The sequence below is a fragment of the Rhinopithecus roxellana genome, chromosome 12 (genome assembly GCF_007565055.1).
Source record: "Rhinopithecus roxellana isolate Shanxi Qingling chromosome 12, ASM756505v1, whole genome shotgun sequence".
Classification (NCBI taxonomy): domain Eukaryota; kingdom Metazoa; phylum Chordata; class Mammalia; order Primates; family Cercopithecidae; genus Rhinopithecus; species Rhinopithecus roxellana.
The window spans coordinates 4,249,214-4,262,219 of NC_044560.1; the positions used below are offsets into that span (position 1 = coordinate 4,249,214).

Consider the following 13,006-nt stretch of genomic DNA (forward strand, 5'->3'; position numbering starts at 1 on the left):
CTTCCCACCTGTGTGGAGACTCGGACACACCCATTTCTCCAGTGAGGGCCACGAAGAGGCACATTCTGTTTTGTGCACAATGAGTGTGAGCCGAGCCCCTGCTGCTGTGGCCACTGCCCTGTCAGCCGCACCACAAGGTCTGGCCCACAGAAGGAGCTCACTTAAATGGATGGATGGACAGACAGACAATTCCACATGTGGCCACACTGTGTGTGTGTGTGCATGTGTGTGTCCACTGTCCCAGGCTGTGTGGTGGGTGGGCTTGCCATATGCCCCCCAGGACCCTTGGTGCCCTATCAGGGACAGAGTTCAGGCTGTGCGTCCACAAGGGAGGTCGCTGGCTCTCAAGTCGCCTCGTTAGGGCTTCCAGTGCGTGTGTCGGGCTGTCATGTTCAGGGATTAGGTGCTGTGACCGGCGCTTTGGGGCTTTCCATGAGGTATCTAAGCGATCCCACCCTGCTCCAGCTGGAGCTCCTGGGAGTTGGGAAGTGGGCTGGCCAGGCCTTCCAGGGCTGCAGGGGCTGGCCGAGGCTGGGGAGCCAGGTCCTAGGACAGGGACAAGTGGCCCTAGGAAGGACTGTGAGGAACTCTGCTTGGACGGCTCTGACTGAGGCTTGGGGAAGGGAGCGGCAACAGGAAATGGCCAGAGGGGCCAAGAGGGGGCTGGCAAGGGCTGGGGAAGACCCTGAGGCCAGGAGGAGATTGAGGAACACGGAGGCCTACGGGAGGGTCCTGAGTGGCTGGGAGAAAAGATCTCTGCTCTCTGCTGAGCAGGGTTGGAGTCAGGTGAGGCCCAGGGACCTGGCCTGGCAGAGGAGCTGCCAGGTGCTGACATGCTCAGGTGGGAGGTGCCAGCCAAGTGCTGCCGGGACAGTGAGGCAAGAGGCTGGCACAGGCTGGTCCCTGGCTCTCTGTGACTCCTCTCCGGGAATGTGTGGTGAGGCAGGATGCTCCCAAGTGGAACCGGCCGCCAGCAACTCCATGCTGTCCCTTGAAAGCCTGACTGCATAGCCGGCTCCTTAATCTCCCTGGGCCTCAGTTTCTTTGTGTGTCAAAGGGCACACCCCCTCCCAGAGCCCAGCAAGCCTAGGAAATGCCTCCAGGACCTGGGTGCCCCTTGTATTGAAGAGTCATTCATTCATTCATTTGTTCATTTACAGATTACTTCTTGAACTACCTGCTCTGTGCCAGGCACCCTGCCAGGCCCAGAAAGTAGAGTGATTCTCAAGCGCTGCCAAGGAACTCATAGACTAGTGGGGGAGACAGACATGTGCCAGGCGGTCTCAGGGCAGTTTGATGGAACTGTGGTCGATGGAGGAGGCCTGCAGCTTGGGGGATGCAGGGCTGTTTGGGAGGGTGGGTTGTGCTTGGCCTTGCACACCTCTGACCTCCATGCCCTCCTCCATCCCTGCAGCTGAGGGCACCCGGTGCACGGACCCGCCTGCAGGCAAGCCCGCCATGGCACCCAAGCGCAAGGGCGGCCTGAAGCTGAACGCCATCTGCGCCAAGCTGAGCCGCCAGGTGGTGGTGGAGAAGCGAGCTGACGCTGGCTCCCACGCAGAGGGCAGCCCATCGCGGCCCCGGGACCCAGAGCGCAGTGGTCCTGAGTCTGGGGCAGCCCGGGCCCCCCGCAGCGAGGAAGACAAGAGACGGGCGGTGATCGAGAAGTGGGTGAACGGGGAGTACAGTGAGGAGCCGGCGCCCACACCCGTGTTGGGGCGAATTGCCCGTGAGGGTCTGGAGCTACCGCCCGAGGGTGTCTACATGGTGCAGCCCCAGGGGTGCAGCGATGAGGAAGACCACGCGGAGGAGCCCTCCAAGGACGGCGGTGCCCTAGAGGAGAAGGATTCGGACGGGGCAGCCTCCAAGGAGGACAGCGGCCCCAGTGCCAAGCAGGCTTCAGGTGGGTGCCTGGCCTTTGAAGGTAGGCTGAAGGCCGGGACAGGGAGGCCATCGGGGAAGAGGCAGTGTGTCCGGTGAGCACACCCGACTCCTCACTCCTGCTCTAAATACCTGCCCCTCTTCCCGCCCAGGCAGGACTCCTGGAGTGGGAGAGATTAGGACAGGGAGGGGCACCCCAGGTGAGAAGGGAAGGGCTGGAGCTGCCCCACACAGTGGGTCTTTGAGAAACCACAGGCAGAGGGGTGGACAGGTGGAGAGGGAGGAAAGGAGGGTGGCTGGATAGATGGACGGATAGGATAGATGGCTGGACAGATGGTGGGTAGGTGACTCTTTACACACACCTGTGAGGCCTGAGCTTACCGGGCATAGTACCTGGCACAAGAGGGCCGCAGTGGTCAACGGCATGAACCTTGTGAGCCTGCTGTCTGCGCATTTTGCTACTTAGGGCACTTTCTCGGAGGAGCCCAGGACAAGCTTTGTTCTCCCGCCACTCCCCTTGGCCTCCTCTTCCTTCCCTACACTGCTGTCCCTGGCCCTCCCAGCAGGACGTCTCAGGGCCACACGGATTGCCAGCCCGGCCAGCCGTATCTTCTTACAGCCAGCTGCCCCGGCCACAGTCCCCTGGCTGACCTCTCTCCCACGAGGCACCGAGGCCCTGCTCTGCTCGTGTCTCCACGTCCTGGGGATCCAGAGCAGCTCTGCACACCTTCTGCTTAGGGGAGGGTGGTCCTGGGGTTCCAGCAGGCAAGGGGGTCGCCAGGACCACAGTCCCCAGGTCTGGGCCTTCTCTCTGCCCCTGGCCTCCTTCCCAGCCTTGTGTCTGGTGCCCTGCGCCTCCCCTGCCTGCTCCCCTAGCCTTTCCCCTGCAGCGAGGGGCGCATCTCCTCCCTGTGCGGGGAGCCCTGCACAGCCACATAATTATGCATATAAGATATAAACAGAGCTGTTTAATTATCCTTCGCCACATCAGTGACAGAGTAATTAACAAACATTGCAAGATCAATGAGGAAAAGTGTGACCTTCAGTTTCCTCTGATAGGAAAAGCCCTTGCCGTTGCCAGACACAAGGTGATTGTGCTGGGCCTGAGGAGAAGAGAGGGACGCGACAAGGGCCACCGTCCCCTCCACACCCCCACCCAGGCCAGCTCTGCCCGCAGCTGACAGGGAACGGAGTGGGCCTCAGCCCTTGCCTCCTTCCTCCAGGGGAGTGGAGAGCAGGGCTGGCAGAGGCGGGCCTGGAACTGCCTGTGGCCTGGGGGACTCAGGCCTCGCCCCTCAGCCCTGACACTGGGACTGCCTGATCGGCCCTAAGCGCTGGAGGAGAGAGACAGTGGAGCCCCAGCTGCCCCCGTGGGCTTGGCTCCCAGGCCACCTTCTCTGAGCCCTGAGCTTGGCCATGCAGGCCTGTGGGCCCCCTCAGGGACCCCTGCCTGGTCCCCTCCCTGTGCAAGCTGCCTGCCCTTCGAAGCTTCTGTTTCTCTGCCATATATAGTGAGGGCTCAGCTGCCTCCAGCTATTTTTAGCCCCTTTCCCTGGTCCCTGAGCCACTGAATCCAGCAGCCAGAGCCCACTCCTCCCGAGCTGGGCCCCCCAACCCTGTGTAGCTTGAGGTCAAGACAGTGGCTGACCCGACAGCCCCGCCCCAGGGGAACAGCTGTCTGTTGGTTTCTTGAGTCCCTCTGCACCCTGGGTGCCAGGTGGCCAGGCCCTCCCACAGCCTCTCCTTCCACATCCCACCGGTGTCCTCCCCTCCCCAGGCCCAGCCCTGTCCCTTTAAACCCCCATCCCAAGTATCTCTGAGGATCCCAGGCCTGGCAGGTTCACCTGGGAGGAGACCCCCAGCCACGCCTTCCCTTGGCTGTGTAGTCAGCCTGGGGTCCTGCCACCTCGAGCGTGCCCATGTGGCTGGCTTGTACACAAGCAGAGAGAACATGGTGTCCCCAGGGGCCGTGCAGGTCTCAGTCTCGCGGGTGCACCTAACCCTGATGCAGGGCATGGCACACGGGAGGCATGTAGCATGCGGGCAGTGAAGAGGCGAGTGTGCGTGTGCACTGGGGTCATGCCTTGGCCGTGGCGTGGGGCGTGTGCAGAAGAGGCAGGTCCACAAGAACAGCTCAGAATTAGCCTGGGACCGCCTTCTCCCTCATTCCGAGAGACCCGGGGCAGGGGTTCGGGGAGTTGTGTACCTGTGTGTCTGCAGAGGCGGGAAGGCAGCTAGGGATAGGAGCTGGTGAGCCCGAGTGTGCATGCAAGAGTGTGTGAGGTGTGTGTGTGAGTGTGTGGTGTCTGTGAGTCAGTCTGTATGAGTGTGTGTGTGTTGTGTCTAGGTGTGTGTTTTATATGAGAATCTGCATGTGACTGTGTGGGGGTGAGCGAGTACGTGAGTTTTATGTGACTGCGTGTCTGGGTGTATGTGAGAGTGTGTGTGATTGTGTGTGTGTGATTGTGAGCACATGACTGGGTGTGTAGTGGATGTGATTGCATGTGTGTTGTGTGTGATTGTGTGCATGTGACCGTGTGTGTGGGTTTATGTATGTGATGGCGTGTGTGTGCATGTGATTGTGCGTATGTGCGGGTGAGAGTGTGTGATATGGCGTGTGTGTTGTATGTGATTGTATGCACATGACTGGGTGTGTGGGTGTGAGAGTATGAGAATGCGCATGTGTGTTGTACGTGATTCTGAGCATGTGATGTGGGAGGGGTGGGTGGGTGCCAATGTATGTGTGTGTTTTATGTGATTGCACGTCACTGTGTGTGGGGATGTGAGAGTGTATGAGAATGCATGTGTGTGTTGTGACTGTGTGTAGGTGTGTGAGAATGCATGAGTGTGTTGTATGTGATTGTGTGCATGTAACTGTGTAGGTGTGTGAGAATGCATGAGTGTATTGTATGTGATTGTGTGCATGTAACTGTGTAGGTGTGTGAGAATGCATGTGTGTGTTGGTGATTGTGAGAATGTGGGTGTGTGAGTGTATGAGAATGCATGTGTGTGTTGTATGTGATTGTATGCATGTAATTAACTGGGTTTATGTGAGTTTGTGTGTGATGGCATGTGAGTGCATGTGACTGTATGTGGGTGTGTGAGAGTGTATGAGAATGCATATGTGTGTTATGTGTGACTGCATGTGACTGTGTGTGTAAGAGTGTATGAGAATGTATGTGTGTGTTATGTGTAATTGTGTACATGTGACTGTGGGGGGGTGTGTCAGAATGCATGTGTGTGTTATGAGCGCATGTGACTGGGTGACAGTATGAGAATGCCTGTGTGTTGTGTGTGAGTGCATGTGACCATGTAGGTGTGTGTGAGAATGCATGTGTGTGTTGTATGTGATTGTGTGAATGTGACTGTAATGGGTGTGTGTGTGAGAATGCATGTATGTGTTGTATGTGATTGTGTGTATATGACTGTGTGTGGGTTTGTGTGTGTGCGTGTGTGTTGGTGTGTGAGAGTGTGTGTGCATGTCACTGTGGGGAGGTGGCTCCAGGCTTCCTGGTGTGCCCAGGGGTGGCCACAATGGGGAGGCTGCACTCAGGCCTTGCCCGGACTCCTGCCCTCCCCGGGTGGCCCAGCCTTGTGTGAGTGCAAGTGATTGGAGGAGGCCAGAGGGTTGGAGGACGCGTCCAGGTCCTATGTCACAGGCCGGGGCACATCCACACACCTGCGCTCCTGGCTGAGCTGTGTTGTCAGGGACCCCCAGCACCTGGGAAAGGTGTGGGGAGGCCAAGAGGCCGGGTCCTAGGAAGGCTTGGAGTGGACCCTTCATCTGCCCAGGGGATCCATTTGCGGGGTCAAGGGAGGTCCTCCAGCCAGGCCCACCCCGACCCTGGCCAGAGCATCTTCCTCACCCCTGGGGTCCCGCTCAACTGCCCACCGGCCCACATCCCTACCTGTCTCTAGTTCTTGCCACTCCCTGTCCTGGGAGGCAGGTTGGGATCTGGCCTTACTTGCAGTAAAATGACTTCTCTTTCATATTAGGCCAAGGCGAGAGAGTGGAGACATTTATGAAACTTTGTTTAATGTACTGAAAAGCCATCGGCCAGAACATTTAGGAAATTGATTTTCCTGGCATTGATGAACTCGTTTTATTTTACCCCAGTATTAATTACTTTTTTTAAAAACAAATTAATTTAAGAGTCGTAAAACCTAACAAGTGAGCCAAATGTCCATAGATCATGTCCTGCTCCGCCCCTCCCCACACTGACCCCCTCCCTCTATGGGTGGGGGCTCCCGTTGGGGGGACTCCTGTCCCTCCCACTCCCTTCCAGAGGTGATGCGCCCCCCTCCTCCTCTGCAGGAGAGGCCTCCTCGCTGCGGGACTACGCGGCCTCCACCATGACGGAGTTCCTTGGCATGTTTGGCTACGACGACCAGAACACGCGGGACGAGCTGGCCAGGAAGATCAGCTTTGAGAAGCTGCACGCGGGCTCCACCCCAGAGGCGGCCACCTCCTCCATGCTGCCCACCTCTGAGGATACCCTCAGCAAGCGGGCACGGTTCTCTAAGTACGAGGAGTACATCCGCAAGCTCAAGGCTGGCGAGCAGCTCTCCTGGCCGGCCCCCGGCGCCAAGACTGAGGAGCGGGTGGGCAAGGAGGTGGTGGGCCCCCTTCCCGGCCTGCGGCTGCCCAGCAGCACGGCCCACCTGGAGACCAAGGCCACCATCCTGCCCCTGCCGTCGCACAGCAGCGTCCAGATGCAGAACCTGGTGGCCCGGGCCTCCAAGTATGACTTCTTCATCCAAAAACTGAAGACCGGCGAGAACCTGCGGCCCCAGAACGGGAGCACCTACAAAAAGCCATCCAAGTACGACCTGGAGAATGTCAAGTACCTGCACCTCTTCAAACCTGGGGAGGGCAGCCCCGACATGGGCGGGGCCATCGCCTTCAAGACGGGCAAGGTGGGGCGCCCCTCCAAGTATGACGTCCGGGGCATCCAGAAGCCAGGCCCCGCCAAGGTTCCGCCCACCCCCAGCCTGGCTCCCGCTCCCCTTGCCAGCATGCCCAGTGCTCCCAGCGCCCCCGGGCCAGGGCCGGAGCCGCCTGCCTCCCTGTCCTTCAACACTCCCGAGTACCTGAAGTCAACCTTCTCCAAAACAGACTCCATCACCACGGGGACCGTCTCCACTGTCAAGTAAGGCGCTCTCCACCCCACAATGCCCAGAGCTGGGAGCCAGACTAGACAGGAGGCCTCCTTCCTCACCAGGGTTGCCCGTGCTTGAGGACACACCTGCCGCTCACACCTTACACACATCCACTGTGCACCCAGGCGCATGCACACTCAGGCTCCCCTCCACGTGCTTCCACACTCACAGGTGCATGCCACGCTCATGTTCACTCTTGCACCCACAGAACCACGCGTGAGCCCTCCTGCAGCACCCTGCCCTGCTCTGGGACCTGCACACTGCACCCCTCCCGTGCACCTCGCACACACCTCCCACACACGCCCACACTCCCAGGCACCAGCGTGCTGTGCCTTTTGCTAGCATGCACACCGGGACTGCGGCCTCCCCCATCTGCCCATGACAGGCTTCCTCTGTCTGCTGCTATGAGTGCCGAATGCAGGCCTGTGGTTGGCTGAGAAAGCGCCTCCCTGGGTGGGGATGCTGGGTCCATGCTGGTGGCCCTGGCTCCTGGGCTCAGAGCCTGAGCCCTCCCTGGAGGAGGCAGGAAGCAAAGGTAGTGACCGGGGTGAGGAGCATACACCCTTATAGCCTGAACCCATGGGCAGGAGAATGGCCTGGTTGGTCAAATGGTAGATGGTGTGGGGCTGAGCGAGACCTTTCCCCAGAGCTCCTCCTGCACCCTGGGGAGCTTCCGGACCCTGAGAGGCTGCATAGCTGGGAGCAGATCGAGGCAGCACCTGCTGCCTGGGGCGAGGATACACTTCCCCTGCCCAGCTGCCTGCCCCCGCCTCAAATCCCTCCCCGTTGGGGGGCCTGGTGCCCCTCAGCCAGCGGCCTCCTGATGCTCCCTGAGTGCCAGGCACCGAGCCCAGGCTTCCGCGGCTTTCCGCCCCATTGGACCCCAGGCCGGCCCATGCCCGAGGGAGGCTCCAGCCCCACCTGCATGAGATGGCCCTGCCCCCCCAGAGTTGGGCTCGTTGAACCTCTGGCCAGCTTCCACCAGGGATGTCCTCAGTCCCACCCTGGGTGCCTGGGACACTGCAGAGCAGAGCAGAGGGGCTGGGGCCTCAGGGCAGGGGCTGCCCAGATGCCCCTGTGGCACAAGGCTGCCCCATCTGCTCACCGGCTGTGCCCTGTGTGTCTCTCGCCAGGAATGGACTGCCCACAGATAAACCAGCCGTCACTGAAGATGTAAACATTTACCAGAAATATATTGCCAGGTAGGCCCCTGGGGAGGAGCCTGCCGTGGAGAGAAGGTGGGGGGCCAGGACTGACCGGGCACTGAGACCATTCGTTTGACATCTGACCTCTAGGGCCAAGGTAGCTGCCTCCTTCCACCCCCATCCACTTCGGTCCCTCCACTGCACCGAGGGCTGCCCTGCACACGCCCATCTCAGAGCCTCCTTCTGCTCTGTGTAGTCCAGGCCACACATTTCCTCAGCAGCCTGTACCCCCAGGTAGGGCCGGGGTCCCAACACAGGGCCTGGCTACAAGCGAATGCAGCTCCCCCAGCTTGCCTGGGTCCTGCTGTCACACAGAGCTTTGAGTAGGGTGCAGGTCACTGTGAAACTGTCAGGGTTGGGAAGGTAGAGGCAGGCCGGGTGCGGTGGCTCATGCCTGTATTCCCAGCACTGTGGGAGGCCGAGGTGGGAGGATCCCTTGAGGCCAGGAGTTCGAGATCATCCTGGGCAACAGAGTGAGACCCTATCTCTTAAAAAAAAAAAATTGAGAGAGAGAGAAGGTGTGGGCTGTCATCCTTCCCCAGTGAGGCTCTGACACCACCTGACTCCAGACCAACCCCTTTCCATCCCAAAGGCAGTGGGATTGGCAGCGAAGAGCCTTTGCCTCAACAGATTCCCCCAAATCACACAAATTACACCCCCTGCCCTCACCCCCCACCGCCTGCCCTCTGATGGGACAGCACACAGCGGCCAGCGCCTGTCTGTCCGCAGATCCAGGTTCCTCCCGCCCGCTCCGTCTCTCTGCCACCATGTCCCGCTCTGTCTCCGCTCCCCTGTCCTGCTCTGTTTCTGCCCCCTGTCCCACTGCCTCTGCCCCCCGTCCCACTGTCTCTGCCCTCCTGTCCCACTCTGTCTTCAGCTCTGCCCCCCGTCCCACTGTCTCTGCCCCCCGTCCCACTCTGTCTTCAGCTCTGCCCCCCGTCCCACTGTCTCTGCCCCCTGTCCCATTCTGTCTTCAGCTGTGCCCCCCGTCCCACTGTCTCTGCCCCCCATCCCACTCTGTCTTCAGCTCTGCCCCCCTGTCCCACTGTCTCTGCCCCCTGTCCCATTCTGTCTTCAGCTGTGCCCCCCGTCCCACTGTCTCTGCCCCCCGTCCCACTCTGTCTTCAGCTCTGCCCCCCTGTCCCACTCTGTCTTCAGCTCTGCCCCCCTGTCCCACTGTCTCTGCCCCCCGTCCCATTCTGTCTTCAGCTGTGCCCCCCGTCCCACTGTCTCTGCCCCCCGTCCCATTCTGTCTTCAGCGCTGCCCCCGTCCCACTGTCTCTGCCCCCCGTCCCACTCTGTCTTCAGCGCTGCCCCCCTGTCCCACTGTCTCTGCCCCCTGTCCCACTCTGTCTTCAGCGCTGCCCCCCTGTCCCACTGTCTCTGCCCCCTGTCCCACTCTGTCTTCAGCTGTGCCCCCCTGTCCCACTGTCTCTGCCCCCCGTCCCATTCTGTCTTCAGCTGTGCCCCCCTGTCCCACTGTCTCTGCCCCCCGTCCCACTCTGTCTTCAGCTGTGCCCCCCTGTCCCACTGTCTCTGCCCCCTGTCCCACTCTGTCTTCAGCTCTGCCCCGTGCTGTCTCCTCTGTAGTATTATTATTATTATTATTAGTGCCTCCGCAGATGGCTCTTTTGGCTGCTTCAGCTTAAATACTTGTTTTCACGTGGTTTTCCCATTACAGTATGGGGTTTCTCTCTGTGTCTCCTGCAATCTCACGTCACTCTTGGAGGGGGACAGGTGGGCTGAGCCACCCCCTTCTCCACAGTCTTCATGGTGTGGCCTCTCCAGAGTGGCCTCCCCACGGCTGGCCATCACCGAGGCTGTGGGAGCCACGTCCCAGCGGCCCGGGGGCCTGGAGGAGGATGGGTTTCCTGGGAGGCAGCACAGGCTCCTGGCGGTGGCAGCGGCGGCTGGAGAGTGAGCTCCTTGCTGCAGGAAGCCAAACAGATGCTGTGCTTTAAAAATTCATAACTCTGCACTGTTTCAAGTGTCAGGAAAAGCCCAGGACAGAGAGAGCTCTTTAACACCTCTCAGCATCAGAGCCCGGGCTGGCCCAGCCAGGGTCTCTGCACCTGGCCAGAGGTGGGCGGGCTGGGAGTGGGGCAGGCAGTCCCTGCAGAAAAGACAGGTGGGCAGCCGCGGGGGCGCCTGCCTTCCCTTCCATCCCAGGGCTCGGGCCCCATCTGTCTCCCCCTGCTTTGACTTTTGGCCACCTCAGCGTTGTCCTGCCCCCTTCTTGGGGCCAGGCCGCTTTGCCTCAATGGGCCTAGGATTCCCCCCAGACCCAATCACTTGCCTGGGCCTCTGTAACTTCACCTCCCCTCCGTATCCCATACAGGGCCCAAAGAGTCCTCCCTGGGGCTGGGGCTGGGTTTGGGGCTGTCACCCACAGCAGGGCCCTGACCCCACCCCTCCTCCCTCCAGGTTCTCGGGCAGCCAGCACTGTGGCCACATCCACTGTGCCTACCAGTACCGCGAGCACTACCACTGCCTTGACCCCGAGTGCAACTACCAGGTACGGCCACAGCGAGATGGACTCCGCCTCCCCCACCCGCCAGCACAGCATGGAGGCACTTAGAAGTCGGTGCAGGAGTTGGGGGGTTTAGTTCTACTTGCATCACCCAAACTTGACTTGAACAGGCAGAGGGCCCGCAAAACGACCAGCCTGCCCACATTCCCTGATTCCTGCCGACAGAGCAGCAACTAGCATTGGGGGCCAATGACATCCCAGTGGTGATCATTCCAGTCCCCTTTCACTGAGAGCCTCCCATGTGTCCAAGGCCATGCCAACCAGCCTGTGAGCCTTGCCTAATTGACTCTTTGCAGTGGCCTTAGAAAGTTAGCAATACTGCCCCATCTTAAAGATGATAAAATTGAGGTTCAGCCAGAGTGCCACTGTGCCCAAGGCTGCCCGATTGGTGAGTGCAGGGCTGATGAGTTGGGGGAGAGTTGGGGCAGCCTGCCTGGGGCAGCTCCCTCTGGCTTGCCAGGGATCCCAGCCTGCCTTAGTCCAGAGGTGCACTGGGCGGGATGAGCCGTCAGCATCAGAGCCCCTGCCTTCAAGGCCTGGCCCGATGCATCGTCTGTGGCTCCTGGGGATGGTCACTAGGGACACAGGGGAGCATCGGGGAAGAATCTGTGGTTCTAGAACCTTTGGGATGGTTCCCTTCCAGGGCTGGTGTGCCTGCCACTGGCCTTGGACAGTCTGGGCTGCCTTGACCCCAAGCAGGATTCTTTCTAGGGAGACCTGAGGCCAGCACCCGGCCCAGGTGCTCTTGGCATATGGGAGGAAGGGCGGAGGGGGAGCTCAGGCTCCTGCCCACGCAGCGCTGTCTCCTGGCAGAGGTTCACGAGTAAGCAGGACGTGATCCGTCACTACAACATGCACAAGAAGCGTGACAACTCCCTGCAGCACGGCTTCATGCGCTTCAGCCCGCTGGACGACTGCAGTGTCTACTACCACGGCTGCCACCTCAACGGGAAGAGCACTCACTACCACTGCATGCAGGTGCCTCCCGCGCCCGCGCCCGCCGTCAGCTGCAGGACCGGCTCTGAGCCCCCACTCCCAGAGGCAGGGCTGCCCCACGGGCAGGGCCCCCAGTTGATCGGGAGCCCTAACCCAGCACAGGGCTAGCCAGCGAGCCAGGAGGGTCCTGGGGGCTCAGGCTTGGGCAGCGTCTGGTGGGCCAGGGTGGGGCCTTCCTCATGGCCATACTTGGTGTGGATGAAATTCAGTGAGCTGTTTATACAGATGGACATTTTTCAGGCTTTAACACCAAGAGCAGCATTGCAAATGATTCCTGAGGAGGTTTTTGTTTAATTCTTTCTTTTAATGCCACGCAGAGTCTGGGCTTTTTCAAGGTGTCAGGGCCAGGAGGAGCGACTTTGGGTTGCAAATAGCAGCCCCATGCCTCCCCCGGTATTTGTCAGAGGTTGTTATGGCCTCTGTGAACAACCTGGGCCACGAGGAGAGGGGGGCCACCCTCTGGGCTCTGAGATGGTGCAGACACTGGCACGGCCCAGCCTACGAGAGTGTTCAGATTCCACGGGTTTTTACTCAATATGGCAACGTTGCCTTCCTGGCCCGGCTGGGGTGGGGTGGGAGGGCCCCATGCCCAGGAACTGTCCACTAAGCAAATCCTTGGGCTAAAGGTGACCTCCAGGGTCCAGCCCCTGTCCACCCACTGAGGGTTTTGGAGGTAGGGCCCTGGATTGGGTCTCAAAATCCAACTCCTGCAGAATGCAGCTCCCTCCCCTGGGCCAAAAAGTGCCCTGGGTCTCTGGAGATGTCCTGACCCTCAGCACAGACGGAGCCAGGCCCCAACAGCACTGGGTCCCTCCGTGGGGGCCTGAGGGGCTGTTGGAGGCTTTCTACTCCACTTCTTACACCCACCTTCCGAGGCCTCCAGTTTGAAGTCAGAGGTGCCAAAGCTTCCCTGAGCAGGGAAGTCAGTGGCCCCAGCCACACACAGTGGTGTCGACCTCTGTTTGCCTGACCACCATCCCGTCCTATGCAGGTGGGTTGTAACAAGGTGTACACAAGCACGTCTGACGTGATGACCCATGAGAACTTCCACAAGAAGAATACCCAGCTCATTAACGACGGCTTCCAGCGCTTCCGAGCCACCGAAGACTGCGGCACAGCTGACTGCCAGTTCTACGGACAGAAGACCACGCACTTCCACTGCAGGTAAGCGGGAGCCTGGCGGGGGCCTTCCTGGGCAGAAGCCGGGAGAGAAGGCAGGGACCCGTGGGACAGC

At 60.1% G+C, this 13,006-nt stretch overlaps 1 protein-coding gene across 2 annotated transcripts in view; it reads left to right on the forward strand.

Moving 5' to 3' along the window:
- Positions 1 to 13,006, forward strand: part of CASZ1 (castor zinc finger 1) — a 166,970-nt gene that overhangs the window by 136,143 nt on the left and 17,821 nt on the right. For both annotated transcript variants that reach the window (XM_030941700.1, XM_030941698.1), the window contains 6 exons: positions 1,415 to 1,903; positions 6,197 to 7,031; positions 8,175 to 8,243; positions 10,671 to 10,761; positions 11,590 to 11,754; positions 12,764 to 12,936. In XM_030941700.1, the coding sequence (XP_030797560.1) occupies positions 1,415 to 1,903; positions 6,197 to 7,031; positions 8,175 to 8,243; positions 10,671 to 10,761; positions 11,590 to 11,754; positions 12,764 to 12,936 (1,822 nt within the window). The remainder of the gene's footprint in view (positions 1 to 1,414; positions 1,904 to 6,196; positions 7,032 to 8,174; positions 8,244 to 10,670; positions 10,762 to 11,589; positions 11,755 to 12,763; positions 12,937 to 13,006) is intronic.